The sequence below is a fragment of the Alligator mississippiensis genome, chromosome 14 (assembly GCF_030867095.1).
Source record: "Alligator mississippiensis isolate rAllMis1 chromosome 14, rAllMis1, whole genome shotgun sequence".
NCBI lineage: Eukaryota > Metazoa > Chordata > Crocodylia > Alligatoridae > Alligator > Alligator mississippiensis.
In genome coordinates, this window is record NC_081837.1 from 16887516 (window position 1) to 16915302 (window position 27787).

General features: G+C 43.8%; 1 protein-coding gene across 1 annotated transcript in view; it reads left to right on the top strand.

The window, feature by feature from the left end:
• Positions 1-1493: 1493 nt before the first annotated feature.
• Positions 1494-27787, top strand: part of YWHAG (tyrosine 3-monooxygenase/tryptophan 5-monooxygenase activation protein gamma) — a 34661-nt gene continuing 8367 nt past the window's right edge. Inside the window, exon 1 of the mRNA XM_006260279.4 lies at positions 1494-1753. Within this exon, the coding sequence (XP_006260341.1) occupies positions 1667-1753 (87 nt within the window). The 5' untranslated portion in view covers positions 1494-1666. The remainder of the gene's footprint in view (positions 1754-27787) is intronic.

The window sequence follows — 27787 nt, forward strand, 5'->3', positions numbered from 1 at the left end:
ATCTGTTTATACCTGACATTTATTATCCATCTCCAAAAATGTATTGGCTGTCTCATCAAGGGGGTGAAGGAAAGAACAGGCTATGGAGACAACTCAATTTTCACTTCTGGAGGTGAAGCTATCAGGTTCAAAATAAGTACTTGGAGGAAATGTGCATTAGTACTAGTGCATTGCAGACTTGTTCTCTGATATGAAATCTCTAAACTTCCTTTTATAAATCTCTGGAATGTTTTATACATGTTGCTATGTCTACAGGCTTTTTGGGGAAAAAGGTCTCTCTTTAAGTTTTCCAATGAAATTCATAATGTGGAGTTAAGATTACCCTGGTACATAATGAATATGCCTTTTTATTTATTTTTTAATTGATGAATTAACATAATGCACTCATTGGCTTGCCACTCATGGATTGTATGGTGTCATTCCTAACAATGTTTTTCCCTTCCAAATTGATTGGAACCATCCCTATTCCCGCCCCCCATGTCCTCCTAGCTGAACTGTTGAATATTACTGGGTGGGGGAAATAAACCACTCTGCAGTTACCCTGACACAGTGACTCAGCAACATAGTATCACCATTTAATAATATAATAATACATATGATACTATAATTGTCACCATGTAACTTTTTGTGCTATATAGGGCACCTTGCCAAATCATAATACTACTTTTCATTTCTATAATATGGTACTGTTCATCCAAGTATCTCAAAGCTCTTTAAAACATTAATTGAACCTCCAAATTATTCTGTAACATAGCAAAGTACAAGCACTGCCTGTTCCAAAGATTTAGAGCCTGCCTCCAAAAATCCTGAGCTTCTCTTAAAAATCATGAGCTTAAAATAGGACATTTTGTGGTTTTTATTTGCCTTGCAGCTGTTTGGCTTTTTAAGGTGTGCTCTGGTCAGGTTGTTCTTTGCAACGAGGAGGGCCAGAAACGAATGATTTTTAAACCCAAGCTCCAATTCTCACATCATCACCTGCCCCAAGGAATTGAAGCCTAAAGGAAGGATCCCAAATATCACAAGTCTTGGAACAGGTTCCCCAGACAGGTGGTGCATTCTCCATCCTTGGTGGTTTTTTAAAGCCTGGCTGGGATGATCGAGTTGGGGCTGGTCCTGCTGGGGCAGGGTGTTGGACTAGATGTGACCTCCGGAGGTCCCTTCCAACCCGCATTTCCCATGGCTCTAGGACAGGGGTCAGCAACGTTTTTTGGGGCAGAGTGCCAAAACCACCTGCAACCTCCACCGGGAACACGGCCCCGCACCACGTGCTGGTCGCGGGGCGCCCCGGGGCCACTGCCAGCAGCTCCGGTGTGAGCGCGCGGCCCCGCCCAGCGCGTGGCGGGGGTGGGGGCTGCCCGGGCGCGGGGGATTCTGGGAGAGCGAGTCCGCCTCGGGCGGCGCCGCGCACTGCGAGTCCCGGCGTGCCTCGCGCGGGGGGCGGGGCCGCGTGACGTGTAGGGGCGGGGTCGTAGGGGGTGTCCTGGGCGCGGCGCGCACAGCAGCGGGTGCAGCCGCCGCCGCCGGAGCCGCAGCAGCAGCAGGAAGAGGCGCCGCCGCCGCCGGAGCCGCCTTGGTCGCCCGCTCGCTCGCCCGCCCCGAGCCGCCGCCGCCTCCCGCCGTCAGCCCAGCCCAGCCCCGCTCCCTCCGCTCCGCGCCCGGCGGGAAGATGGTGGACCGCGAGCAGCTGGTGCAGAAGGCCCGGCTGGCCGAGCAAGCCGAGCGCTACGATGACATGGCGGCCGCCATGAAGAACGTGAGTCCGGCCCGGCCCGGCCCCGGCGCCTGCCTCCCCCTCGCTCCCCCCTCGCGGGTGCAACAAAGGGCCCGGGCGGGCGGGCGGGCGAGGCCCGTGCCTCCCCTCGGCCCCCCGCCCGGGGCAGAGGAGATGCCCTCGGAGCTGAGGAGATGCCGTCGCCCCCCCACCCCACCCCCACCCCGTGTCTGGGCGGTGCCCTCCCCGCCAGCTGCCCTGGCCCCCTCCCCGCACCCTCCCTCCTTGCCTGCCTGCCTTCAGTCCTGGGCTTAAAATCTAGAAAAATCACCCCGTGGTGTCGGGGTCCCCTGCCGCCCCCGGTCCCTGCCCGCCGCCGCGGGGGCTGGAGTGACCCCCCAGAGGGCGGCTGAGGATCCTCGGAGGGACTTGCCTCGAGCCACATGAGGGATGCGTGTCCTTCCTCGCCCGCCGCCCGGCTCTCTCTCTAGCCGCATCCTCCGCTCGGTGCCCGATTCCCACGACTAGCGCGGACTGGTGTCCTCCGTGACTTCTAAGTCTTTAATGGCTCACGCTTATTTCCTTCCTTTTTTTTTTTTTCCTTTTAATTGCGTTTCAAGATCTCTGAGCTGAGTCAGGGTTGTCTTCATTTCACGCTCTTAAAATAAAGGCTCTGCGTTTTAGCGGACCCATCTGGTTTGTGACACCTTAATGTGTCTTTTTAATTAATACTGACACACATTTTTTTGACAATCTAACAAAAAAAAAAAAAAAGCCTCTCTGATCTGATCTTGCAAACAAAGCAATCGTGGGAGGCAGTATCAAGTCATTCCAGAAGATTCTGCATTTGTCATATTGCAGAGAGGCTAGACTGGGTGGAGGGAGGGAGGGGTTGCTTTAAAGGGGAAAACTGTTCTTTTATATTTGTCTTCTTGGTCAGGTCTGAGCCTTTAAGAGAAGCTGGGGTGTCCTCCCTTGCTGATGAGAAGTGAATGCTGATCTAGGAATGTCGCAGTCTCTTGAATGCAGCTCCATTCGCTTATATTGCACCATTTTGTCAGTAACCTTGCATTTATCATATGGGCAGAACTGTCACAGCCTGAGAATGGGATGGGAGTTGTACCTCCATAAATGAAATGTGGAACAATCGGAACAAAATGAGCTTGACAGCGGTTCGGTGGCTTTAATACATGAGCTGCTCTACTGCAGGATTGAATTTTCCATTTTTTTTTTTTTATTTTAATTTTTTTTTTTTTTTGTAGAGCCCTGAGCTTTGGTTTAAATGTATGTGTGCAAATATTAAATATTTTATTCAGGTAATATATAGCTACTGCTATCTAAAACAGAACATAGACTTAAATGCAAAGTAATCTTATTCCAATATATTTGTTTCTCCACAGATATAATTGGTATGCTTCTTCCCCTCCCCCCCTCAGTTCTGTATTCTTTTTTAGAAGGAAAAGGCTGACTTAATAAAAGGTCATGATTACTTTTAATGGCCATCATGAAACGGCAATCTGGACTGTTGCATCTCCAGTACATTGGAATCGGTTTCCTATAGCTGAACTATACTGGAGGTGTTCGAGCTCTTACTACATCACACGTGCACACAAGCAGCATTTCATTTTCTTTTCCTTTCTCTTTTTTTTTTTTTCCCATAACCTGGAAAATGCTACTTGGATCTATGCATGGTCCTATCTTACTGGACATGTTGCACTGATTTATTGTCCCATCTAATCACCCATTCCCCTCCCCATCTCCAGTTGTGCAGGAGGCTTGTGACCTCGGACTCATTTCCGTAGCAACGCAGTGATGTCAGAAGCAGTGGTACAAGCTGCATTGCACCCAGGTGGTAGCAGAGAGCATGCAGATTGCATATTTCAGAATTGATGCAGAAATGTTACCATGTAGTTATCCAGTGGGATTAACGTTCTCCCAGAAACTAGATGATAGATCTTTCATATATCTTTTGACAACTAATGCATGACAAATCATTCCTGACAGATCATTAGATCAAGCATGAATACCACCACTCTCACACTTGCTGCATGTCTTTCTTTATAAGATTGTATATAAAGAAAGCAGTGGCACCGTTTTTTTGTTTTTAGTGCAAACTCAAGTACAGTGCAGTAGTTAACACACAAGAACATAGTCACATCTTTGAAAATCAATTATAAGATTAAATGTTATTAATGACTAATGGGTTTGTGATGCAGCCTTCAGTCACTTAATTCAACAAACCCAACCCATACTTCCTTGGAAGCTTTTAAATAGAATAATTGCAGTTAGGGTTTCTTATTGGACATAGCATGCTGGACTCTTTCTAAACACATCATCTACTGGGCAGCCTATTACTGCAGTGGAGTGTACAAAACTGAATAAAAATGTTTCCTTATTTGGTTATCATCTCCACATCTGAATATCTAGTAGGCACTTGATAAACTTGGTTTTTAAATTTGCTAACTACACAAATCCATTGTTGTGCTTGGGTAATGCCAATGAAGCTGGATAGTGATAGTGGATAGTTTATGCTCAATTGAAGCAGTGTGGTACTTCCTGTGCTGCATTAATTGCTATGAAGGATCAGGGGAAAACTGGCTTCTTGAGTGAGTACCTTTAGAAGTAATATTGCTGGATAGATACAGTACTGGACTAGGGCACAAGAGTGCCTTGCTTTAGTCTTGGTTGTGCCATTGACCTGCCGGCTGACCTTGGGCAAATCGCTTCATCCATCCCTTCATACACCCATACAGATGGGGCTATTACCCTTCGGTATGGTGGTCTGAGAGTCTCTGAAGAGCACAGAATGAGCCCAGAGCACAAGTTATAATGAATGACCTTTTGACAAGTCTGTTCCTGGATTCTGCTGGCTAATCAGTCATTCAGTACTGGTACCCCCCTCAATTTCTGCAAACCAGAGAAAGGGATTTGTGTGGGGGAGGGGAGTCCCCTCAAAAGGCAACTAGGGTTCTGAATAGCACGTCACTGACAAGGTTCTTATTCCTTCTATTTATTCATGTATTTTTTAAATTTAAGTTTGACCTAGTGGAAAAAAAATTGTCCTTAATGCCTCAAGTGGGTGCAGGTTGCTTTTTGTCTGAATGGCTACTCCAGGAGGCTAGCTTTAACTTGGTTTAGAGTTTACTGTGTGATGCATCTGCTTATGCTGTAGTGGCTTGATCAATATCCATTAGCAGTAATGGAGCAGTGACATCTTTGCAGGCTTTTGGAGGTGGAGCCCTGCCAACCATCCAAGTCATGTGATGCTTGGGAAATTGTTTCCTTCCTAAGTGTGTGCATATGAAGTACAGTCCTGGCACTTATCCATCCATCCATCCCACCTGCAAAAATGGGGTGTATGTCTCAGATATTCATTGTTTTAATAAAACTATTTTCTGAAGGATGGAATCATTAGCCTTTTAAAGCTCCTGGCCTGGTCTTCCTATTTAATAGGCTTGTTCTGTAAGTTGTTATATTTTTATAGGGGCTGCAACACTTCTATTTTTATAACATAAGCACAAGACCAGTCCAAACTATTTCCCAGGTTCTATATAGAAAAATTCTATCTAGTCTCCTCTAAAACATGTAATTTCCATGTAGTCCAAAATGTTGCAGGATGCATTAAGTTGCTTCTAAAATCTTGACTTCCTAGGAAGAATAGAATCTAGGTATGGCTTGTGGACCTTGCCATAAATGTCATTATCTGATGGCAACTGGGCTACCCCATTCCAGGAATCCAAACGCACCATTTGGCATGAAGTGTTATCCCTCTGTGAGAGTCCAAACTATGTGCCTCTTTTAGATACACAGGTCAAGATGCAACATTCTTGCCTCTTTCCCTCCTCCCCCTCCTTTCTCATGCACCTTAAGGATCTACTGCATCAAGAGGGGTCTAAAAGAGTACATCTCTGATATTTTGAGGTTGTTCAAGGGTCAAGTTGGAAGCTGAGGCACAGGAAAAGTATAAAATGAGTGAGTAAACAAGAACTGAGCTGGTTTGGGGCCTGGGTAGGTAGGAGCAGGATTGCTTAGAGCAAAGATGTGATTTGCAGTGGTGCTGTGCAGGATCTTGAAGTTGAGAGTGAGTAATTTTAAAGCCTTTTGCTGACTTTCCCAAAACTCAGAAGTGAAAGAGTTGGAAGCGATTGTGGCAACATCTTGCAGAGGAGTGATGAGAAGTAAGGAAGCCACAAAGGAAAGGACTGCAGAGAATGAAACAAGAGGAGGAACAGTTCTTAGTATTGAGGCTTAGAACCATGTAATATCACCATGTTGCAATAATCTTGCTACTTAAATATGCAAAGAGAAGAACTTGCAAACACCCAGGAGTCAATGAAACTACCTGATGTTTCTAGAATATTACAGTTGTAGCTGAAGGTTTTTCTTCCTTTTTATTTATTTATTTAACTTGCAAGCAGTTGTTTGCATTTAACTTTATCTCTTCCTCTTTTTGCTTGGTTTGACAACTACCAGTCCTTCCCACAACCTATGATATCTGCTAATGTGTAGTAGTGTGTCTCAAATAATATTCATTCACCTTGTTTCCTGTTAATAGTTCATGGGGGGGGTAAATGCTCAGTGAGCTTTGTTTTCAGTCTTTGCACCTGGGAAAAAAAAATCTGGTAATTCATAGCTCTGATAAAAGGTCCAGGGATGCTTGTTGGCCCCTTTGTGCCCTAAGGGATCTTGTAGCATTTGTAACCTTGCTGTGAGCTTGAAGGAGGAGGTTCACAGGCCAGCACCTTACTTCCTGCAAAGGTTTAAATTTATTGGAAGGTTAAACTTGCATATGGTTTTCCATAGCTTTCTGAGCATCTTTGAATTTCTGGGCTTCTTTACTGCTCTTGTCAGTACCTCAGTCATGAACCCCTTTCTGGATGCCCTGAAGAATTGCAGCAAGACTATATTTTTATGATGCACCATTCCAGAGTTCTGCAGTAAAGTAGGCAACTGCCAAAACAGTACAGGGCATAGCTTTGCTAAACTGGCTAAAATTAAATTTTTGTCACTTCCTGAATGTTTGACTAGACATGTCCTGGAAGTTGGATCCAGCATGCTGTGAGATACGAGTGGAAAGCCGTGCCGTAATTGTAACCATGCTATCAGTAATAACAAGTAATATTAGCGTCTCTAGGTATTATGGAGTATTCCAGTGACAGAGCAATATTGAAAGAGCTGGAGCCCTTAAATGTAATGCCTGCTTGCTTTGTGATATTTTTTGTGTTCGCTTTAGGCATAAAGGCTACAAAGATAAGGCTATCCAGGCAAGAACCCCAGATTATGCTCCCATTGAAGGTTAGTCTGAACTCTGTATGACACGAGAAGGTAAAGGCAGCTACTGATTACGTTCCTGTCTGACCCCAGTCAACAGTCTGAGGTCTGTTACAGCTCTTGGCTTTAAAGCCTGGCTCTCGAAGTAGAGACTGACTTCCAGCTCTGGAGGTCCCTGGGTCAACCAAGATAGCTATCACTGAAGCATAACAGAGCAGTTGCTTGTAGCCTTGAATGCTTCATTACTTAAAGCCATGTTTTGCATGATTAGTTAACTTGCTTCCAGGTTCTACTAAAAGTAGGCAAAGCCCCATAGCGTGAACTGTGAACAAGTAACCACTCACCTGGTAGGCCAAGGAAATGGGGGCAGCAAATCTCTGTTAATCTTTAACTAGATTAGTAGATTTCTTCCCTTGGGTTTCCCTTGTAGTCTGTGTGGCACCATACATGAATATAAATACCTTTTGTGAGCAGAAATGTTATAGAAAACATTTTTGGTGGCTGTGCTGGGGTGTATAGAACTTGACCTGGAATGATAGAGAATTAGAGCTGTAAAGGACCTCATGTAGTCCAACCCCCTTCGTAAAAGCAGGATCATCCCTACCTAAACTATCCTCTACAAATCCGTTGTCTTGACTCTACAGTTTTAAGAGTTAACCCTGAGACGTAACAAGACGTAACACCCTAACCTGCCGCAGGTAAAGCAGGGGATCACAGCAGCCAACAGCCTGCTGCTGTAAAAGTTATTGATATATGTTTGTGAGATAGGAAGAGAATCATGCCCTATTCTAAAAGAAAGCAGAAACCCTCACAGTCCATACCAATCTGACCCTGGGGTAAAAAGGCAGACTACAATGTAGCAAGCAAGGCTGGCTTAAACATGGGCAGGAAAACTCTTGACTAAATCTGGCCCACGGCTGCCCCCACTGAACTCAGCATGGGGCTGAGCCTTGCTATAAGCAGAGAGCACCGTGCTCCTGCCTGGCCGCAGCCAGCACGTACAGCTTCTGGCGGGGCTATTCCCATTGTGGCTGCAGCTGCCTGAATGCTGCTCAGCTCCCCTTGCCTCCAGTGGTGGCTCTTCCAACTCTTGCCCCTACTGCACAGCTCTGGGTCGGGAGGAAGCTTCAGTCCCAGCGGCTCCTGTTCCAGGCCACTTTCCACCTGCTCTGCCCGTTGGCTGGTGGGTGTTTGGACATCGCACCCCCTGCCTCCCAGGCAGCCAGCCCCCTGTCCCACGCTTCCCACGCGTCTGTCTCCCCCCCCCCCCCCCCCCCCCCCCCCCCCCCCCCCCGGACATGGGTGTGCAACGAGCAGGTCACAAATCGGCTCTGGCTCCAGCCCTTTGCTGTCACTGCTCTGTGACCTTGCCCCATGATCCTGGCCTTTCCTGTCAGTCCGACTCCTGAATGCTGCTTCCTGCCCACCCATGGCCCCATCTCACATAGGGAGCTTTGGTGAGTTGTAGGGGGTGGGGAGGAGCATACTGACCCAGCCCATAACAGTTTATCAAAACTTCCTATGTGGTCCCAAATAATTGCCCATCCCTGGTCTAGAAAGATTCATAGTTTTAGTTAAGGCAAGCTGGATTTCAGGTGATACTTGGGGGGGGGGGATGGGAACAGGACTGTCAGGTCTTGTCACTGTCTTTATGGGCAGACCATCCTATTAATAAGAGTGCTAAAATAGCCTAGGTATAACAAATCTAGTAAATGCAATTCAAGAGAAGTAAAATACCATGAAGGATCCTGAAATGAGCAATGGAAATGGAAGTCTAGTTGGTCTTTGGCATTTCTGTTCCTGAACACCTGACTTGCATGTGCACCTCAGGGATCAGTAAACCATGTAATACTGCACATCGTACTACTGTTCTTGGTCTGTCCCATCTAGTTTAGGCTGGACTCAGTTTATCTTGACTCATAACCAGTCTTCACCAACCACAACTCATTTGCTGGCTGGTGCTTACAAAGAGAAGTTGAAGGATGAGGATGCTGAAGTAAAATGTCCTGGTGGGATCCAGTGTCTGGCTGCTGGTACTGCAGCATGGTATCAGTAGGCAGTTCCTTCTTGGGGGAGGACCTGCAGTAGTGTCTGGGAGTAAAAAGGAAAACTGGTAATTTCTCCTGGTTTAGCTGCTGGCACCAGGAAGCTTGTCTTTGTTTTGTAGGGTTCTTCTCTTCTTTGTTCTTCAGAATACTCCCTTGATGAGACTTCCAGATTTCTTCTATACATGAAATAAGCTATACTGACAAAAGGACTTCCTCCAGTACAACATGCATCTGTATTGGGCTGTCTGGCATAGCTATTTATTATTATTATTATTTTTATTTTTATAGATTTTTTTCCCCCCCCCAAACTCCTGCCATAGCAAAACTTCAGTGCCTTGGGGCCTAGCAAATGCTACATTTCAAACAAATCGGTGCACTCTAGTTAATCTCAAACCCAGTGGAATGTGAGTAGCCATAAGCTACTGTGCATTTGTGATATTTAATTCAAGGCGTGTAGCTAGTTTAAATTCACCATGTGACTTGGTCCCTCCTGTAAGTGTTGTCTCTGGCAAAGAGTAGATAGGCTTGCTCTTTTTTTAATAAAATACTTCCATAAAAGCTTTGGGAGAAATGCCTTGCCTGAGACAAAGGACTGTTCTTTGTTTACTGGGTGTCTGCAGAAGGGGTATATCAACTACCTACATTTTTATGCCAGAAGGGCTTTTGGTTACTAGATATTTTTGTCAGTTAAAGCACAAAATTGTGAATTGAGAACGTAAGTATTGAAGATCAATAATTAAAGACATGTACGTATAACTGAACTTCAGCAGTTTTAGCATGTCCTCCATTGGTGTCATATGACCTAAATAAGGCTGTTAGTTTTGAGGTTTGTGTGGTTTGTTTTTTGTTTTTTTTTAATCGCACCTGTCTTATTTAATGTCATCTGTTGCATTCTCAACACCCAAAAAGGTATTGTGTTAGTAACATGACTTTCTTGGTGGTAATATTGAATGACAAGTATAGATGTCCGAGTGGCAAAAGTTTCCAGAAGTTTAGTACATCTGAATTGGGGGAAAGGAAAAAGAAAACTTAATCAATTTAAGAGATCTTAACGGTGCCTAGATCTTTCAGATGAATATTCAGGAAACCTAACATTAGGAAAATGTCTCATTTGCCCTCAGGGAGCCTCATTCAGATAGTTTGGTTTAAGCTGTGATGTATTAAACCTTGGAGATGAAATACTAAATTCCCAAAATACCTAGGGCTAGGTATTCTGGGGCTGCTGATTAGACTGGTGTCTGCTGCAGTACCTTAATGTGAGACCACATGAAAAAGGAATCTAGGAGTTTTGTACTAATACATGATTCCTAGATTACTGAGCAGCAATACATAAGTAGTAAGAACTTGGTCTTGGACTTCATGGAAAGGCAGGGAACTGGCTCCTGTCTGTGAAGAGGAGATGCTCTATCCCTTTATTTATAGGAAAGTCCATGCTAGATTCCAGTGGCCTGTTGAGGCTTTGAACCCTTGGTGCTTTTGAAGGTTTCGCTATCTTCAGACTTGAGGTGGTCTGTTTTGTAGTTTATGGCTGTTCCACTGATCTTCCAGTCAGTTGGGAACAACAGTACTACCTGAGTTACCTAGATCTTCTTTACAGCCCTTGGGTTGAAACACTTAACCAGGTCATATATTAGGAACATATGTAACATGAAATAAATCCTGTTGGAGATTCGTGGCAAAACCCCACTGAACTTGTGTGAAGAAAATTGATAATTTTGGTGAGTCAAATCTTTCACTTTTTTTGGTGGCTGGCTCCTGTGTCTGAATTGCACTCTTTCATTGGCTGGCCATTTTGGGTGAAAGGTGACCATGGGGACCTAGTGGAATGCTTGTTAGAGTTAAAGGAAAAGAAACTGGAGTTTCTTCCCTTCAGACTTGTCTAGCTTGATGTGATATCTGAAGGCAACTGGAATTAAATGGCATGCTTTTAGACCTCAGACTTGCCTGAGGCTTCAGGGTGCCTTAAATGTGAATAACTATCCCTGTTTCTCTTTTCTAATTGTTCTGCTATTGCCTGTGACCCTCAGATGTTTTTCATTTTCCTCTGTTATCTTGACATCCTTTTCTGGAAAAGATACCCTTCTTTGAAACCATTGACAGGTAGCCTTGTTATCCCAAAATAATACACTCTTGGTGCCCCAGTATTTGTAACCTACCTGGGTAAGGCACGGTTCTGATCAAGGGTCCTTTTAAATAGAAAGTATGGTTAACTCTTAGTATAATTAAAATCCCTGATCCTATGCTATTACAGGGCTTTCAGTAAGGTGGGTGAACTTAAGTAATAGTATGTAATCTTGGGTCCATGCCACCCCCTTCTTGTCAGGTTGGTATACATTTGCTGCCTCTTTGGTTTTGTGGCTGTTAACATTAATTGTTCCACATGAACCTTTAAAGCAGTCTGTGCACTTGAATATGGAGCAGGTGACTTCATAAACCTGCATTTGGACACATCTTGACAAAAAAGATGCATGTCAATGTGACTATGCAGCTAAGTAGCTGTTTAGGTCTTGCCTTCCACGTGGTGCTTGTTTGCTACAGAAATTCAGTAAGGACTTCCTTTGTGCTAGAAGCTGTGCAGTTAACCTAATCTAATGTCACCATTACCTCTGTTTCGCTTTTCCTTCCTGGCTGGTTGGTCAGATCAGTTGGTTGGACAGATCACTAAACTGTTATAAATAATAACTTGAGAGAACTATAGTAGCAACAAAAGTGGTCTTGATCTCTGAACTACTGCTTGACTCCCTTCAGCAAGTCACACTGGGGGTAAAGATATATAATGAGACTCCAGAGATACTGTCCCACAACTGCATACACATATATGGAGCAAATGCAGTCACTAAATTGCTTCAGTGGAAGCCTGCTGGTCTCATTCATCAGAGACTGTAAAAAGCCTAAACAAGCTAAATATTGAATAAAGCTAACTTGCTTTGTCAGCTTCACCCTGCAGGATTCTGAACTTCCACTGATCTTTCCAGCCTCTGCTACACTTGCAGACCATTGCACTTATTAACTGGGTGGCATGCTGGAGGTATGGAGGTGTTGCCTTTCTACTGGCTGCTGCCCAGAGAGGACTCCAGGCTCCAATTTGAAATTGGAAGGTTCACAGGCTACAATCAAAGATGGCTGCCGCCGCCCCCATGAAGATCACTTAGTATGTACTGGTTAACAGTACCCGATGCATTGGTTCAAGTAGAAGTTTCCAAACAATATTGTTCGGAAGAGAGATCTAAAGCTTTGTTTCACTACACTTAAACTCATGGTAACTTGCAAGTTCTGATGTAGTGTTTTCCAACCTTGACTGATCCATGGAGAAACAGTAAAGAACAAGTAACATGTTGTGAGCAACCTTCTTTATTCTGTCAGCCCCATTTTCAGCTCATTTTCAGTGGTTGCAAACAGTATCCAAGGGTCTTGCAGGCAGCATGTGGCCCACAGCCCATGTTCTGGGGACTGCTGTTTAACCAGAGAGCCAAACTTCACTTTGAAGTCAAGCGTTGTTTATACATTCAGCTAACATACACTGGATTTTAAAAACTGGTTACTGGGTAAGCTGGAACCTGCTTCACAAGTTTAAACTACTACGTGGCCTGAAGTTTGCGAGTGAGCTCAGGCAGCTGCAAATGTAGTAATGAAAGCATGGCTAAATAAGCTCTTCTGTTGGAATAGCTAATTCAAGAAGCAGCTGTAGTGATACAAAAGAAGACAAGTGAAGCTGATGAGAAGAGGTAGAGAAGGCCAAGCTCAGCTACTGAAGGTTTGTGATTTTTGTATAATTCTGTAAGATGTGCTCAACCAGGTACTTAACCCATTTTTGAGGAAGACCTGCTTCAGTGAGTGACATGGGAAGGTATGGTAATAATAGATCTCTTAGTGATCCATGGTGTGAATCTGCCTCTGGCAGCCATAGTTAACAAGAGAAACTATCACTAGAAAATTATGTTGATTTTAATGCAAGCATGCCTAGTGGGCTTACATTCTTTTTCCCCGAGCTCGATGTATCCCCTTATTTTATCTATGCAGGACTTTATTAAGGAGAAAATATTGACTAATTTAACCTCCATTTTAATTTCTTTTGGCTTGATGACTTTTAGCTTTGTGTTTCTTGTACCTTCTTGAGTTTCATAGTTGTGGTCAAAATGTCATGGTACCTAATACAAAACCAGTTTGCATGGTATGAACCCATTTGGGTCTCACTTGGTTACAGCAGATCTCTAGAAATATTTGCCAATAACTTAGTAAGGGGTATTTCTTGCTACTAAATGTTTGCCCATTCAGGCAGTTATGGCTTTGTGGATTATTAGAATGCTCTGAAGAATCCTTAGCTGATAGGCCAGTTGCAAAATAATATTAATAGTGCTGCATGGTTGATGATCAGTGTAACATTAGCTATAGCTGAGCTTTACTAGTGAAGTGGGCAACATCTAGTAGATAGCAGTGGCTGAAAAGCCAAGGCAAGATTCTCAGTGACTAATGTCTGCAAAGGTTGTTAAATTGCTGGATCTCTACAAAGTCACACTAGTTGGGGGATCTGCAAGGTAAACTTCTGATTCGACCCATGCCAAAGCCCCTATTGACACTGGTGATTAAGTAGCATCTGAAGCTGTGGCACAGTCTCTGTTCTGTGCTGTAGAACAAAATGTGGTAGAGGTTATAGTTGAGAATTAATCTATACTTGCCTTGCCACCAGTACTTACCATATTTACTCTGTTCTAAGATTAGCCCCCCATTTAACATGGGAACCCCTCATCTTAGAATCAAGTACAAGGGGGTGGGGGGTGAAGCAGGCAGCTACTGTGGCTCAGGCTCCAGTCCCTACCTGGGGTTGGGCCTGTAGCTGCAGCTGCTCCCCACCTCTGCATCCGTGCCATCTCATTCCTTGAAACCTCTCTTCCGCATCTTCCCTTCCTGCACCCCCATGCAGCTTCTGTTCACCTGCCTGCCTTTATATCCCTTCTCCCCTATTATACTTCTGCTCTGTACCAACACACTCCATGCCCCCTGCAGCCTGGGACACTAAGCATGACCCCAAGCTAGAATGAGGATGGAGCCTGCCCATGCGGAGCAGAAGATGAGGAGAGGTTGGTGAGGAGGTGGGGAGTATAGGTGGCAAGGGGCAAGCTGTTTGGCCTCCCCACTGCCTGCCCCCCTGCAACAGTGAGAGGGATGAATTAAAGATGCCCTCCCCAATAATTAGATTCTGTACATGGAAAAGTATAACGCATTAAAAAAAATTCCATGTATAGAATCTGATTATTGGGTTTGAGTAAATATGGTAGTTAAGCCATAAGGGTAAAAAATGGAACTGAGAACTTAAAAAAACAACAACAAAACAACAACAAAAAACACCAACAAAAAAAACACCCCCGAACTAAAAACCCCAACTGCAAGTTGTATTTACAGCAGTTCAGCTAATATCAGAATAGCATGAATTGTTTGAAACAAGCTGTGCCTACCACAGAACAGTTTACAGGGTAATAGTGATAAAAGCTTTGCCTATGCCAGTTAAAAGTTGTAACTTGCTTAAGCCGCAGGTTTCCTTTAAAACTGGTCACTGAAAAATAGGCAGGATGGCAGGTCAGCAAATTATGTAGCTACCTTGTATATTGCACACTGGTAAGCATGGCTTGCTTCCCTGATGAGAGATTGTTAAAAGTCTGCTTGTTTGGTGACTAACCAAAGCTTTTGCTTCCCTAGTATAATTTGGGGATGTTTTTGCCATGTTTGGAGAATTAACTGCTAATGGGTACTAAAGTTAGCAACTTCATCATTCTGCTTAAGAAGAAGGTACTGAAGTCTGAAGGAAAAAAGAGAAACATTTCATATGTAATTGTGCATGGGGGGGGAAGACGGTTGTAAACTAACACTGGAAGAAATTAAACAGATTTTAGAAGCTGACAAATGAGCACAGAAAGCACAAACCTACAGTTCCAATAATCATGTGCCCAGTAGTGAATACAGGTCAGATGTCAGGGATTGACTTCAGTAGCTAATAAATAGCAAGAGTACATGAATGCCATTTGGAAATGAAGAACCTGGCATGACATGTAGTCCATTTATACTTCTGCTAAGCATATGAACTCTTAATATGAGTAATAACCATTGGGATCTGTGAAGTCAGGGGTGGGCTAAATACAGTTCATGGGCCAGATCCAGCTCTCCAGTTGTTGGTTGTTTTGGTTTTTTTTGTGTTCAGCCCATGGCTGCCCCTGAGGCAGTCTGCATGGGGTTAAGCCCCACCCATGCCACACTCTTGCCCACATCTGCCCCATAGCCATTGGTGGCACCAGCCTGACCTGAGCCTAGGCCTCAACCCCAGTTAGTATGCACAGGTCCTTGGTGGGGCTGCTGTTGCTGCAGCTGCCCAGGTACTGCTTGACTTCCCCCACCTCCAGTGGCTCTTTCTTCTCCTGCCACTGGTATGCTGCTCTGGCCCCGGGCAATGGGTAGCTCAGGGAAGTGATGGCAGCCGTGGGGGCTTATGTTGGGTACCACATGCCCAGCCAGGCAGGGGAGGGGAGCTGCAACCAGGGGCTTTTGCTCCAACTCTGGCTGCCTGGTGTGATTGATCAGCCACGTACAGGCAGCTGAATGGGTGGAAGGCAGCCCTTCCAGGAAGCTGTGCAATGCTAGCCAGGGCTGATGCAGTGCCATGGGTGGGTCGGAGCATGACATGGGCTCCCCTGGGAGGGAGTGGGCAGGGCTTGGCCCCAGGCAGAGCATTACAGGGGTAGCCATGGGCTGGATGGGGGGGCAGGGGGGAGGGTAGACTGCACCTGTGCATGTGCCCCCTGCCCCTCTTCCTCCTGGCTTTCTGCTGGCACCTAGCATGTGTGCAGCTCCCCCCACACATGCATGCAGCCCCTCCCAACGTACCTCCCCCACACAATATTCAAGAGTAAGACTATTTTGAGCTGTTATTCAAATGCCTCTCTCACCTAAAAAAACATAATTTAAAAAAATGTCCTAATCTAAATTAAAATGTTATATTAGAAATTTGAGTTTATATATATAACTTGTTAAAATGATACTTTCTGAAAGATAGTGTGCGGCCCTTGACAGATCACCAAAATTCATTAAGTGGCCCTCCAGCCAAAATCCTGTGCTAGATGCTAATTTAAGAGATGGTGTGCTCCTTGGAGCCAGACAACCGTAATGGAGGAATGTTTTGCCATAACTAGCATTGCTTGGAAGGGCAGGAGTGGACCTTGCAGTCCCATTCACTGACACTAGATCCCAGTTATTGGTATCTCTTTATAAATGCTTCTACTTGGCATACTTACCAGTAGTGTAACTAAGGCAGCTGGGCAGGGCACTAACCCCAACCTTGGACTATGAGGGGAGGTCAGAATCCTCCCCAGGTGTTTTTTACCATGGAAGGGGGGCAGCCCTGTACTGCCCCAGCCCAGCCATAGGAGTAGTCTTGTACTCGGTTGTGCATCTGGGAGGCAAGGACAAATGGAATGATGCTTCCTTGTCCCAACATCCCCTCCTTAGATTGTGTGCACGTGCTGTAGTTTTTTTGGTTTTTTTTACAGTGGGTGCGGCCTGCACACTATCATATCTAGCAAAGGGTGGGAGAATTTGGCCCTTGGGTGGCTCAGGCTGCTGTATTGGGCTCTGCATAGGGAAGGTGGTGTCACCTACAGTGGCAGCAGTAGCACCTGCATTGTCTGTGGAGAGCCCAGGCAGGTAAGACTTGACTTCCGTTCCCTTCGCTGCATACTCCTCCCCTCCCCCTTGTGCCAAATGAGCTCACTTTGCCTCTGACGCACACAACAATAGTGCATTGACTTAAGTCCAGCATGGCAGAGCCCAACAAGCCGTTTGTCAAATGAGTAGAAATTTTCAAACTTAAGTGAAATATTCATTCTTTTGCTGTGTTTTTAAAGCATTGAGTAAACATTTCTTCTGTTCTTCTTTGTAGCAGGGGTTGGCTTTAAGCATGTTGTGTATCTTGAGTTGCCAAAGATCAGATTATAAATCACTATAACCTTTTGTTTGAACAAGAATGCCTCTAGCGCCATAGCTGGTCCACTTAATTACCACAGTGAAAGGCTTTGACACAGCTGTACAGTCCAGTTACTTAATTTAGGTCAGCTCACCTTGTCTTCCTCCTATTCTGTCTTGCAGTGATCTCATTAAATAATTGCTTGGTCTTTGGATAAGCAATTGACAATACAGGAGTAATTTTACTCTTGCATAGTAGGTTGGAGTCTCACTTTGATCCCAATGCATTCTGTCCCTCACAGCGGTAAAATAATTACTAACGTCTGTCTGAAATACTACTAACTTGTAGTTTACTAATTTCTGAGACTGGAGTATGGAAATCTGAGGGCTACCAGAAGCTGATTCCCGCTTTAAACTTGTTTCTGCAATATTTCCCTGAAGCAGCATTCAAGTAAATTGCATTTGGTGAGGTGATTTACCTCAATTAATACTACAATATCAATGCAAAGATTTAACTCCTCAAGAGTTCCAGGGACAAATTTGCTTACAAAAAGTCAGAGACCTATAGCCCCCCCCCAACTTGCAAAAGATGCTTGGGTTCTATCTTGTTTTAGCAGATCTAAAGGAAGTTGTAGGCAGCCTAAATTAGGAACATCACAGATGAAGGAAGTGAACTTGCAGGTTAGACAGACGTGGGGCAGGAGGATTTTTCTTCCTAGTAGCTAAAATATTTCTAAACTTATTTGTACCTTTTAACCAGAGGCACAAATATATCGGGATAAGGAAGAAGGTGGATGAACAGGATTTGCTTGTTGGGCTTTATTGCCACATTAATGTGCCTATACCTGACTAAGAGCTCACACTTTCATACTGTTATCTGACTTTGGAGCTGTTTCAACTGTCGAAGTTGTAGGGAGGACTGCTGCTCTAACCTTCGGGGCTTAAATGTCACCTCTCATCAGACCATTTACAAATGTGGGTGAGGGTGAATAGAAAGTACTAATGTCTGTGCCAGAGCTCTGAGGTAAGCTGCTAACTCTTAAAATAACACAGTTAAAGTGAAAGTTGGCTCACTGCTTTCCTGGTATTGAAACTACTTTTGTCTGAATCTGGTTTGGGCCACTTAAATGGTCAAGGCCGGATTGCTGCTTTTCCCTTTAGTGCTTCCCCATTCTGAACAGCAGGTTGCCACAACCCTCCCTGGTTTTTCTTATATGAGAAGCAAGAATTTCTTAGGGTGATAGCTCTTATTGACCAACTACATAGTTGGGGTAATAAGATATCACCTTAAGAAATCCTTCCTCCTCTTATAATTTCCGGATTATTATAGTTACATCACTCTTATGCTACTGTAATTTTTTAGGAGCTTGGAGAGGCAGGCAGTGATGGTTCCATTCTTCAGAACTCAAAGCCAGGATTGTGGTGGGGAGGGAAATCTTTCACTAGAAATCCCTTGTTCTTTTGTTCAACCTTTGTTCTTTCCCAGACAAATGGGGAGGGGGAAGGGAGAGTGCACACGTGTGTATCCGTGCACCCTTAATCAAAAGCAGTTAGTGCTTCCTCTTCCATTACAAAGATCTTATAATTTGAGTTTCCAAAAAGATACGGTCCTTAATTGCTTGTATCTGGACTTGGATTACCTTTTACACAGGGCAGAAAGGCTTCTAGAAAAGTTGCTTTCCTTTTTAATAAATGCTGGTAATTGGAACTCAGAAAACTCCCCCCCTCCCCCCTTTATTTAAAGTTATTTTTAATATAGTGAAATAATAACATTGCATTCTCTGACCAAGGGAACTAACTATATAATTGGTGTTTAAGTAGAGAGGACTGAAGTCCTGATAAAACAGGCCAAATAGGTACTTGTCTAGTCCCTGCCAGTTCAGGATTGTTCCCTGTAGTTCCATGGCTTAGGTAGAAGAATGGGGTGTCTCTTACTGAAACCAGGAACTCCAGGGTGGCTGATGAGGTCACTGCATGTTTTAAAACTGCAGAGGCAGGCAGATGTATTTCCTGATTACTGTAACTGTGGAATGAATAACGCAGCCTGCCATTTCTTCCAGCCAGCAGTCCAGGGTCCTGCTAATCCAGCTGCTGGAGACAATAGTATGAATGACAGTCTCTTTATGTGCTGGGAATGATGTAATTGAATTTACTTCTGCCTCCATGTGCAGGCAGGAAGGGATCAGTTCAACATAGACTAGTATAGAGCAGTCTCTGGGCAAAATCTAAATCTGAGGAAGTCTCCCCAATGTATGAGACTACAGACTAGGTGGAAAAGGATCCCCTTGGGAAGAATGTTTTCAAGACCACTTGTATCAGCGATTACTTTTAAGTGAAATTATTGAAAGAATGATAGTAATGAGAAGTCCAGCCTATGCAAGGAATTTGGCAGGTTTACCTAATGTGGAAAATACCTGTTTTGTAAACCAGGTTTTATTTAACTCTTTGGTTTCAGATTGTGGAAGGGGATGCAGCTGTGATATAGAATCAGCTTGGAGGCTATGCAAAATAAAGCTGTACTTTTAAATGCATTTATAATGCACAACATGCAACTAGTGGTAGGAAGTGCAAAATATTTTGTCTAGCAAGTCTATAACTTCCTATTTTTAGTTCAAGTAAAACAGCTATTTACAGCTGAACATGAAGGTTAGTTCACTCCTCAAACTAAATGGGTATCTTGGGATTGCTCAGGTACATGTCTTCGGTCTCCTTGTACCATCTCTTCTTATCTCCTAAATGGCTGTTTGCTGCTCAGGTGAAGTGGAAGTAGCCACCAGCAGTCCTGTGGAGCTAACTGTCCCATGATGTTCAGCTGCAAAAAACCTGAGCTGCTTTATGCTGGAGTCTGCATGTATAGAGTCTCTATACATTTCGTAGCACTGTGTACAAAATGATAAAGAAATGCAAAAGGTTGTGAACATGATGATGAAAAGACAGTCTGCTGTATGTGTGTTTTGTTTTATTTTTTGATGGTCCTTGCTTTCTCTTATGCAGAACCTTTTTACAGGAACACAGAATTAATGCGTAGAAAATGAAGGAAAGGGCTTTGACAGATTGGACATGTGCAGTACCTGAAACAGCTTTTTTGCTAGTTCCGTAGCATACCTAGTTTAAATCCCCAGACTTCACAGAGATTTACTTCCTAAACTTTAGGCTATGTGAACAAAAATCTTAGAACCAAGGTCAGGGTTTAAAGGGGTTAGTCAAAACCTGGTGTATAGTGACCTTCTTTTAAAGTTATTTGAGCACATCTGCACTTCTGGAAGACTGCAGTGACTGCTAGTTAGTGCCACAGGAAAGCTCAACATTTCTGTTCTATGTGTACTGTGTCCCAAAAGGATCCAGTATAGCCATCCCTGAGTGCAGTGATTGGACCTGTATAAAAAAAAAAAAAAAACCCCAAAAAACTTTGGATGTTGTACTCAGTGCCATACATGGGGTAACTGCATTCTTCTAAGTATACTGTCCTGATCCACGTGCATTGTTTACTTCTCTGATGCTCCTGATGGATGCCTTTGTAGATATGCCCTCTGAATTTTTCCAATTTGAAAACTGTAGCATGCAGCTTCTAGAGTTATTTTGAGGCCAGATGTAAAAAGAAGTTAAAGTGCTATAGAAACTTGCTGCTAGACCCAGGGTTATTTTTGGAGTTAAGGGAGTGGGGTAATCCCAAAGTATCATAGTGAATGTATTACATTGCTGCCTTGAAGTGGAAAATAATATATAAGATGTCCACTGAGGCTTTCAAAACCATTGGTCATAATAAGCAATTTATCTATGTTCTCCGGTTATTCTCTTGCTTGGAGATAGATGTGAAGTTTACAGAATGCTGCAAAGCTACTTGTTCCATTTGGAAACATGGCTTCAGTTATTCCATCCACGTTATTTCGTATCTGCCTAAATAAAGGACAGAGCAAAAACAGGAACTACATCCCATATAATAAAATGAGCTTTACTGAAACATAGTGAAACAATGTGGCTGGAGGCAACTAAGTCGTGACCATAACATGTGCTGTCTGTTGTACAGGTGGGGATAAAATTTGAAAGTCAGTAGACTACGGATTAGGGCTGTGTGAAGCTTCAGTTGCTGATTCAATTTGGTGAAGATTTGGCTCGATTTGGTGGCTGAATCTCCGAATCGAATTAGGAGACCCTTTAATTTCTCCAAATCGAATTGGAACCCTCCGAATCGATTTGATTCAGGCATAGACACAGCTTTAAATGTTTTTTCTACCTACCTCAAAATACCAGGTGGGTTGTGAATGCTGAGATGCTGGGGCGGATGGAGCATCCCACAGGAATGCAGGGAGAGGGGGTCCCCAGCGTGCTCGACAGAAGCACTTCCAGTCCACTTCCAGGGCCACCGGGGAGTGTGCTGTCCCCCCGCCCCCCTCCCAGCTTGGTGACTGGTGCCTCCTGGCTCTGGGGAGGTACCCAGAGGCCCCTTGCGACCAATCACTGGGCCGGAGGGTGTGGCAGGGCCCCCCAACGCACTTGGCGCGGTGCACCTGGAAGTACTTCCAGTCCACTTCTGGGTTTACTCCCAAGCAAGCCCCCCCTCCCCCCTCCACCGCACTCCTGTGGGATGCTCCATACACCCCACTATCTCGGCATTCACGAGTCGCATCTGGTACCTCAAGGTAGGTAGAAAAAACATTTTATAGCTGTGTCTATGGCTGAATTGTTGATTCTCCCAACTGGCATCAAATCTTCAGATTTGGGAGAATCTAATCGGGGCAGTGATCTGAATCAACAAATCAAATCGCTGTGTCTGATTTGGGCCGAATCCAAATCTGAATCTAATATGGCCTGTTTTGCACATCCCTATTACAGATGGGTATAAGAGTGCAGAGCACGGTGCAAGAGGCCGTAATAATAATAAGTCCTAGAGCTGAGTGTTAGGAGAAATATAGTAACATGCCTTTTGGGGAGAAGCTATTGAGTGAATAATGTTGGGAGATCTGACCTGGCCTAATCTATTAAATAACTTGGTCTTTCAAAGCGTAGGACAGGATTCAGAGAAGTAGTTCTAACCACTGTACAAGCATCAGATCATAAGGTCCAGGGAGAAGCTATTCTCTACTTAATTTGTAAAACTCAGTTTTGTGGTATTTAGAAACCACTAGTCAAACCACAAACTAATGGTGACAATAAGTGAATATAATACAAGGAAAGATTACTGGCAAAAAGGCCGCTAGAAAATAATTTAGAATAGGGACTTTGCCACACTTCAGCTTCTTGGTTTTTGTCTAACACAGAGGAAAATGTTACGGCTGCTTAATTTTACTGTTTCTGAGCTAAGTACACCTGCCTACCCCCAGCAGGCAGGCAAGAAACTGGTTTAACAACTTTCCTCAGGTTCTTGAAAAATGTCTGTCTTAAAGTCAGCTGACCCTAGTGGGCTCTGTAGACAGTATAATTATAGCAGGTGATCAGGATGATTAACATTATTTTTTTGTCAACTACCTATTCCAATAAATGGAAATGGAGAAAGCCATGAGTGTTTTTCAGTTCTACTGAAACACCTGGGAATAAATACAGCCATTAATGAGGATAAGGACATAATTTCCCCCTCTCCCACCTTTCTGTAGGGAAAACTAGTTCTTTGTATCATCCAAAGAATTTAAGTAAAATATCTCAGCTGATGGATAAATAATCTGTTTTAATATTAGTTGCTGATGGCAAGTAAGCTTCTATATTAAAAAAAAAAAGGCAAATTAAGACCATCAGAGATAGGTAAACTAGTTGAATAAAATCCTGGCTGGAACAGAATGTAAAGGAAAAAATATCTTCTGTAAACTATGCCTGTAGTCTAAAAAGCTAAAATATGGCTACAGAAGAGCAGACAGGAATCTTGACTGTCAGTTTGGGCTTCTGTTCAAAAAAAGCTCTGGCTAGTCAGCAGAGCCCTGGGTAGAAGAGTGAAACAGCAAATGCAAGATCTAAAACAAAGATAGGAACAGGAAACTTTCAAGGTGGCAGCATCTTGCCCCAAGATTCTTGGCTAGGATCAGATAGTAAAACGTTCACATGATACTGCTTAGTTTATTCAAAGCTACAAGACTGCAGGGAACTTCAGGGGGAACCTAGTCAAGGTAGGTCAGCCAACAGTGTGGTATTACGCAAATCAAAGTTGGCTAGTACATGCTGACCTTCACATATATAGTCCTGACTACAAAGGAAAGACTTGATTATCATTGCAGTCCATAACCATTCCAGCAGAGGGAGTGATCACTGGGGATGGGCCAAATCTCATGGCCAGGGCTTTTCAGCACTTAAATCCCGTGGTCATATATGTTAAAGGCTTAACCTTGTCTGGCAAATGCTATTTGGGTAAAGTTCACTGGACATTCAGAAAAGCAGATCTCAATACTTCAGGGGCTACTTTAAATGGTTTCGTGGAGTACTGTATTCCATTGTGCTCACTTTTGATCTTGAAATACCACCTCAAGGCTTTTTGAGAGGGAAGTGGACAATATCTATAATTGGAGGAAAAAAACCTTTTAATGTTTTGTATAAGTTTTTCATTTGGTGGAAAATATGACTATTCAGTCTTAGTCGCTTTAAGATTACTTATTCCATAGTGAGGAATTAATTCCTATTTCCATAATAAGGAAAGGAACGTTTTAATCAGAGTGCGAATGTAAAATGGTTACCTCCAGTTTACAGAACCAGTTTCAGATTAAAATCTGAAAAGACAAATTTGCATAAATTGTCCTTGTTGTCAAAAACTCTTTTCTCTGTAATGGGCTGTTCTGATGAAGTAAGTCTGCTGCTTATACTGTGCAACATCTGTGTTTTCAATTAGTCTTTAATGGTGATTTTTCAACCCTGGTGCCTTCAGATCCTTCGAAAGGTGTCATAAGAAAGGTGTCATAAGATGCGAGCAGATAAGTGCAGCCTCAGGCACGCTCTTGCCTGGCTGATTTCCCACACCCCCACTACCCAGCCTCTCTGCAAGGAGGTAAGCACTGAAATATGTAGACTCGTTCTTGTGAAATTGAGTGACCCCAAATTTCCAGTTATGGAGGGGTGGCTCCAGCCCAGTGTGGGAAGGTGTTTTGAGTTGAAAAGGATTGAGAACCACTGGTTTATAATGTGCAAATCTACCCTGGCTTATTCTGTCAGTCATCATGGTTATTGTGTACCCACCATCCTTAGAGAAGGAATAGTGCATGAGAGAGCCCACTTGAGTAGCTTCAAAAAGTTTTAATCTTCTGTAGGGCCTAAACGTTGACCTTAGGTGTAGGTAGAGGTCTGACAGCGTTGCTGTCTCTCAGTGGAAACTTTGCCCTGTATTTAAGCCCACAGCTGTTATATGACACTTCAGATCCCTCAAACCTGCCAGTCCTTCAGAACTAGAGAGCTGAGTCAGAACATGATACCTGTAATGTAGAAAGCAGAAGAAACTTCCCTGCACTGTCACCCCACCTCCAAAAACAAAGGAAGAAAAAAGCTTTAATTACAGCTAGTAACTTAGCAATAAAGAGCTCTAAAGTTCCCTGCCAATGCTCCTTTTACTGCTCATTTGAATAACCCATGATGATGATTAACATCCATTTAATGCCCTCTTCTCGTGTTCTTTGTTCAGATCTTCTGCCCAACAGAAGGCAAAAGATTAAAGTTAGAACCTGTCAAAAACATGATTTGTGTCTTAATTGTTGACACTTTATTCTGTAGGCCTACTGACTGGTGCAGGCTTGTCCAATAAAGCTTATCTTTCCATATTTTAAATATGACCTGATCATGGATGCCATCTTCTATAATTTGTTCCTGTAGTAGAAAATTAAAGGCAATTTTTAAATTTGATTCAGAGGCAGCTAAAGAGGGAATTTGAATCCTGATATTGTCTGTTAGGAACAGGAATAGTTTTTCCAGTGCTACCAGAGTACCGCTTGCAAAAACATTGCCTGGAGGTATTGGGAAATCCTGATTCACCCTGTAAAAACAGCACTTGCCAAAACCAGCCTCTTCCAGCAGTCCAGCTCAACTTCTTGGCTTTTTATTTCAGTTTTGCTAGAGAATCTTCCAGACTTGCTGCTAATGTAGAAACTTAAGTGCAGCTTGCCCCTTTTCTTTGTGCAAGTCTGAATATTCTGATTTTGTTTTTAAAAGCCAGCTAAATTGAAGCAGTCCTGTGAATAAATATGGGCAAAGCAGCCTTGAAATGAAAATAACACCTACACATTTGCACTAAAACCACAGGCAGTTCATTGCAAGTGATGCAGACATTCTTGTTGCTGTTCTGGGTAGACAAGCCCATAGAAGCTAGTCTTTCTAGCTTAGACAATTTATGAAAGAACTGGAATGTTTCTTTTACCATCCAGCTCAAATAAAGCAACAAATAGATCCCTACCAGGTTTTTGCTGTTACAGATGACCTTTTTCACCATGTGAGAGGCTGGCCTTCCAGCTTTCAGAGGAGGGTGTATTTCTCCCCACCCCTTTATCATATTGATTCATGTGGGCGTGAGGCCGAAATGGGACTTCCAGATAAACCTACCTCTTGGCGGTGGGGGCTCTGCTGTTCAAGAAGATCTGACAAATAGGGAGGCAAAAAACTGAAAGGAATGACTGAGCTCATTCTTCCCTGGACAGCCTGGTCATATGTCCCTTTTAGATCTGCACTTTGACTTGCCATATGGGGTTTGACATTTGCTCTTTATTCATCTTGGGTGTTAAATACCTAAGGTACAAATTACAAACCTCATTAAATGTGAATGAGTTGCTGGGTTTTTGGTCGTAGCCTTATTGGTGTAAGGACATAGGCAGGCAAGGTTCTTTGAGAAGATGTGATATCTTTCATTAGCCCAACTGAGTAGCTGGAAAAAAGTTTTTGGGCACAATCACCCTTCTTCAGGCATAGGGAGTCTCTGCTGTTCTGAGACTCCAAGGAATGAGAGACGCTAAAAGAGTCTCAGAACAGCAGAGACTCCCTATGCCTGAAGAAGGGTGATTGTGCCCAAAAACTTTTTTCCAGCTACTCAGTTGGGCTAATGAAAGATATCACAGTTAACACATTTATCACCTGAGATCTTACCCTTCATGGAAGAGCACTTGTATGCCTCTGTACATGGATATTGGGAATCACTTCCAAAAAGCTGTGTGTTTGGTAATGATGGATAAAGGAAAAGAGGGAACAAGGGAACTAATGCTAGAAACTTATGCCTAAGGCTCTTGGTGAAGCTAAAATATTAACAAAATTCTTTTAACAGATTCTTGGTTAGGGTCATAGCACTGATTTAGAAATCCTCTTGGAGGAAGGTGGTTAAGCACTGGAGTAGACTGCTTAACGGAGGCATTGGAACTCCTGCTGTAAGAAGTTTTCAAGTGTAGGTTAGGCAGACACTTGGCTGGCTCTTTAAAAGGGCGATTCTACTTTTGAATAGGGGTTCAGATCAGTGACCTCTTGAGGTCCCTTGCAGACCTGTTTTCTAGAGTTCTTTGGGAGGAGTAAGTTCTTGTACTTGAACTTATCTTCAGAGAGCTGATTTTTTTTTTGTTTTGTTTTGTTTTTTCCAAGATTGAATACTCTTACAGTTCGATTGCACTTTGACTAAGCAGTGCCAAGACTACTTTTTTTAATGCTTTCTCTAAAATGGGCTAGCTCTGGATTCGTGATACTGTAATAAGGTTAGATCGGACTTTCAGCTCAAGGCATTTTTTATTAGAAAATGGCTTCTCCCTGTTTAAGGGATTGACATTATTGCTTTCCTGTCTCTGTATAGTACATAAATGTTCCACTTCTCTACATTTCCCTAGGTGTTAGTCACTGCCTTCCAGTTACTGGCTTTCATTATTTTAGCTCAATACGGGGGAGAGTTGAGGCAGCTTGAACTAATGCTTGAAACTAGCACAAGTTATAGGAGAAGCCTTGGAGAATGATCTCTGCAAATCTTATAGTATCTAGCTTTCACTATTTTCTTAGATGGGGTATTGAATTACAAGTGTAACACAGGCTTTTCAACTTCAGGTTCAGCCTCAAATTTAAATATAATGTATGGCGTTGCCTTGGTTCCTGACTGAAACTGGACTTGCCCGGGCATCTTCTTACCACTGCTTAAAGGAAAACCAGTGAATAGGAACCTCCTTGTCATGTCAGAGTATCAGTCTGTCTCAGGCTCCAGAAAGCTTTTGGTTTTCTTGTTTCTGAACAGGACTGAATTTAACTGTCCTTAAATGCTTTAAATTACAGCTGGATTTCTGATAAATTTCAGCTACTTAATAGTTTAAATATTAAACCTGGTTTTTCTTAGTTGAGTCACTTACATCCTATAGGTCGGGGGCAGGCAATTATTTCAGGCGGAGGGCCGCTTACCCAGTTTTGGCAGGCTGTAGAGGGCCGCATGGGTAGCCCCACCCCTTGACAGGTGCCCTGCCCCCTGGTCACCATTTTGGGACCAATGTCCCAGGGCCATCACCGGTGGGTCCAGAGTGGGGCGCAGGCTGGCAGGGGTCTGTGGAGCCGAGTTGGACTGCACCAGCAGAGGGGGGAGCTGGCATAGCTCCATAGAGCCCCTGCCAGCTGGGACCCCGCGCTCCTGTCGCCCTGCTCTGGGCCCTGCTGGCACTGGCCCTGGGACACCGGTGTGGGCCCTGTGCTCCCACTGGCTCCCCACCTGCTCACATCCAGTGCCCCCCAGCCCTGTCACTTTTGATAGGAACTAAGGGCAGAGAAATATTAATTTTCTACATTTTTTTTAGGGGCCCTGCAGGCCAGATAGAATGGCCTTGGCCCACCCCTGCTATAGGTGAAGGGGAATCTGATTATACAAAAGCAAGAACTGCTGCTCCTAAGTAAAAAGCTTGGT